Source organism: Vulpes vulpes, chromosome 1 (genome assembly GCF_048418805.1).
Source record: "Vulpes vulpes isolate BD-2025 chromosome 1, VulVul3, whole genome shotgun sequence".
NCBI lineage: Eukaryota > Metazoa > Chordata > Mammalia > Carnivora > Canidae > Vulpes > Vulpes vulpes.
In genome coordinates this window covers 40,073,066-40,077,229 of record NC_132780.1, presented here as the reverse complement: position 1 = coordinate 40,077,229, position 4,164 = coordinate 40,073,066, and the positions used below count along the sequence as shown (strand labels likewise).

The 4,164-nt window shown below is 70.8% G+C and overlaps 1 protein-coding gene across 1 annotated transcript; it reads right to left on the bottom strand.

Annotated features, from left to right (window-relative positions):
* Window positions 1-476: 476 nt before the first annotated feature.
* Window positions 477-1,900, bottom strand: FOXB2 (forkhead box B2). The gene has a single exon (XM_026001471.2). It carries the CDS (start codon window positions 1,779-1,781, stop codon window positions 477-479), a length of 1,305 nt encoding a protein of 434 aa, XP_025857256.2. The 5' UTR covers window positions 1,782-1,900.
* Window positions 1,901-4,164: the final 2,264 nt, after the last annotated feature.

Sequence of the window (4,164 nt, the reverse complement as noted above, 5' to 3'; positions counted from 1 at the left end):
TTGGTGGCTTGAGGTCTGTTTAGAGCGTCATTCTCGGCGGGATTTCTCCCCAGGGGGTTTAGCTTCGCCAGCTTCTGCTCCCAGCAGCGAGGGTCTAAATCCATTTCCAATTTGCCAGCCAACGAGGCCTCCCCAAACTCCTTCGCTCCCTCCCCGCCCCATAACTTACTGACTTACATTATTAATTACAATAGAAACTCTTACCTGAAAATTGCCTTTCATGAATCTGATTGTACGACATGGTATGAACACAGACAACAGAAGTGTTAGATTTACTCAGACCACCCGAGAATCCACGTTCGGGTTTCTCAGCTCAGCCCTTGCTGGGCGGCCAAGGCTCTGGCTCGCCCGCTCCGCCCAGCCTCAGGGCGCCCTCTCCCTCCCGGGCGGTCCGGGGCCGGGAGTCCTCGCGCGCGCTCGCCCCCCCACCCCCGCCACCCCCGCCACCCCCGCCACCCCCAAGCCCGCCGGCTCCCCTAGGAGTGCACCAGCACCGAGTGCAGGGAGCTGCCCTTGCTCTGGGCCGCACCGGCGGCGGCGGGCTCCAGCAGGGAGGCGGCTGGCGAGGCCGCAGCGGCCGGGCACACGGTGGACGGCGCGGGCTGCTGCTGCGCGGCCGCGGGCACCGTGAGCGTCGGAGGCAGCGCGGCCACCGGCGGCAGCGAGGGGGTGGGCTTGATGGGCACCGGCACGGCAGGCAGGCTCTGGCTTGCCGAGTGGCACAGGGCCTTGACCGGCACCCCGAAGGCCCCATACTCCGGGCCCACGGGGACCCCCGCGGCGGCGGCGGCGGCGGCGGCCGCGGCCACCGAATCCATGACGCCCACGTGCGGCCACACGGAGCTGACGACGTTGCCAAGCTGGCCGGGCACGGGGTAGCCCAGGTGGTGCATGACGGACGCCAAGGGCAGCCCGCCGGCCTGCAGCACGCCCTTGTAGTCTCGGCTGATGATGTTCTCGATGGCGAACGGGTGCTTGAAGCCCGACGTGGACGCCGCGGCGGCGGCGGCGGCGGCGGCCGCTGAGCCCAACCCGTAGGGCGGGAACTGCGACAGGCGCCCCACGCTGCCCACCGCCGCCGCCGCCGCGGCCGCCGCCGCCGCCGCCACCGCCGCCGCCTCCTGCATCTTGCCCGGGTGGGACGGCGGCTGCGGCTGCGGCTGCGGCTGCTGCGGCGGCGGCTGCGGGGGCTGCGACGCGAGGTGCGGCGGCGGCTGCGGGGCGGGGGGAGGCTGCTGGTGGAAATAGTGCACCATGTGCGGCGGCGGCGGGGGCGGCGCGGGCTGCGGCGCGTGGTGGTGGTGGTGGTGCGCGGCCGCGTGGTGGTGGTGGTGGTGGTGCGGGTGGTGCGCGTGGTGCGCGTGGTGCGGGTGAAGGTGCCCTCCGGGGCCCGCGCCCGGCGCGCCCTTGGTGCTCCCCGCGTGCAGGTGAGTGTGCTCCGCGCGCAGCACCTTGAAGCGCTTGCGGCGCCGCAGGAAGCTGCCGTTCTCGAACATGTCGCCGCAGTCGGGGTGCAGCGCCCAGAAGCTGCCCTTGCCGGGCTGGTCCGGCCGCCGCGGGATCTTGATGAAGCAGTCGTTGAAGGAGAGGTTGTGGCGCAGGCTGTTCTGCCAGCGCTGCGTGTGCTCGCGGTAGTAGGGGAAGCGCTCCATGATGAACTTGTAGATGTCGCTCAGCGGCAGCATCTTCTCGGCCGAGTGCTGGATGGCCATGGCGGTCAGCGAGATGTACGAGTAGGGCGGCTTTTGGTCGCTGTACGAGCTCTTCCCCGGCCGCGGCATCGCCCCCGGCGCCCCCGCCGCCGCCCGGCCCGCCCTGGACGGCAGGGTCGCTCCGCACCCGGGAGCGGGGGCCTGGCCGTCCCCACTACGCCCCACTCCGCCCGCCCAGCCCCGCCACCCCGCCCTCTCGGCCCCCACACCCGCTCGCCGCCTCCCTCGGGCCTCCCGCCAGCGGCTCGCGGGGCTCCGCGCCTGCTGCCCTCTCCGGCCAGCTCCGCTCCCTGCCGCTCGCAACTTCTGCCCGACGGGGCCGACCCGCGCGCCGAGCGGCGGACGGGGCGCGCCAGGTGCCCCCGCGCCCTCCGCGCGGCTTCCCCAGGTGGTCCGAGACCGGGCGCTGCAGCTGGCGGTGGAGGCGTGCTCCGCAGGGCCGTGTTCCCGCCCGGCCTCCTTTTTGGCTTTCTCTCGGTCCGAGGGCAGCCCAGGCCCAGCAGGCGGCGAGGAAGGACTGGGCGGGCGGGACTCCGGCGCTTTAGATCCGAGTTGGCGCTCGAGCTCCTGCAGGGCCGGGGAGGCGAGGCTTGCAGCGCCCGAGGCCGCCCCCCGCTCGGGCGCCCAGCCGGCCCGCGCCGCAGCCGCGGTGCTCCCGGAGCGGAGAGGCGAGGTGAGGAGAGGGGAGCCCGGCTCCCGGCAGCCGCGTCCGCTCGCGGCGGGGCCGGGGAGGGAGCTGCCGGCGGTCCCCGGGGAGGGGGGAAAGTTTGGGGTCTGCGGCGGCGACGCGGGGCGCGCGCTGCGGGCCCGAGGGGGCGGCGGCGAAGGCCGCGAGGCGGCGAGGCTGGCCCGGGCCCGTCTCGAGTCGGAGAGGCGGCGGCGGCGGCGGCGGCGGCGGCGGCGGCGGCGGCTGTGGCAGCGACGCGCTCTCCTGGCTGCGTTTTGTAATGGTCCCCGAGACGCCGGAGACCCCCGCAGCTCGCGCTTCGAGACTATCACATGACCGAGGCTGGGAGTCCGCCGCCGCCGCCGCCGCCGCCGCGGCTCGCGCTGGAGCAGGGGCACCGCGGCGCCGCGCCCCCGCCCCCCTCCACCTCGGTGCGGGCGCCCCCACCCCCAGCGCCCGCCGCCCGCCGCCCGCCGGGAGGGGCGCGGGGCGCAGACTGCGGGCGGGGAGGGGCGGGGAGGGGCGGGGAGGGGCGCGGCAGGGTGCGGTCCCCGCTGCCGCCCCCCGCCCGGGTCGCGACGCCCCGCAGAGGGGGGCCGGGACCCCGCTTTCTGCCGCCTGTCCCCGCCCTCTCACTTCCCTGCTTCCCACCTACCTGCTCTGAACTTCTCGCTCCCGACGCCACCCTTCTCCCGGACTAGCCACCCTGGGCCAAGTTCGGGGCGCCGCGGCCTCGAGGCCTCGTCTCCGCCAGAAATCCCAGTGCCCAGAGGGTTGGAGGGAAAAGCTAATGAGGAGAAGAGCCAAAGGCATTTTCGTCAAATGCCAGCTTCATCGCAGTTTTCCTGCGCACCAACTGTATGTCAGGCCCGGTGGACGGCGCCAGGTACACGGAGGCAGGAGGCGGCTCTTGGCGCCCCAGAACCGCGGTCTGGAGAGAGAGAGAGAGAGAGAGAGAGAGAGAGAGAGAGAGAGGCAGTAGCCAGCACGTTAGGGTAGATGGTAAGGGCTTGGTGCCTGGAGGCTCCCCGCGCTTCTTAGGAGCGGGTGGATGGACGGGACAGAGTGAGGCACTCCTCCGGGGTGGTGACGTCCGAGCGGGGGCCACAAGTTGGGAGCTCACAGGTCCCATCACCTGGGTGAGTCCTAACGCAGTCTTTGCTATTCCTAGCACGTTGAGCGGAAGCGAGATGATTACAATTCAATAGGAGGTCAGAAGGATCAATCCACAGGGCCCCGGGGCGACCTGTGAACGAAAGCTGGCCGCGCCGCAGCCGCAGCCGGGAGGTCCCGGGGCTGGCCGGGGCCCAGGAAGCAGGTTCCTGCTCTGCACGCATCCGGACACCCCTGGGCAATCCCAATGGACCGCAGCAGTCGGGGCGTTACAGTCTGGTTTTGGCTGCCTTTGCCGTTTGGCTGGGAGGAAACGCAGAGTTTGGGGGGGCGGGGGGAATATACCGTCTTCCCGTCAGTGGGCCTCAGTTTCATCATTTGTAAAATGAGACGTCTTAAAGTTGGAAATTTCACGGTGCCTTCCAGGTTACGCCATTTGAGGAGAAAGAGCAATTAGGGGCTGTGTCTCGCTGGGTTTTTAATTTCCTCATTCCTCTGCCTAAACCCGGAGGCAGGAGGCTGTCGGCCCAAACTGCTTGGGAGACCTCTCCTTATCCTCCAGCCTTGGCGACACCAGGTCGCATGCTTCTCGCTTCCGATTTTTGGTGAGCTGCGGGAGGACAGGACCAGGAGAGGGGCTGTCTGCCTGTCCGGCGCTTCCTGTGGTCCTAG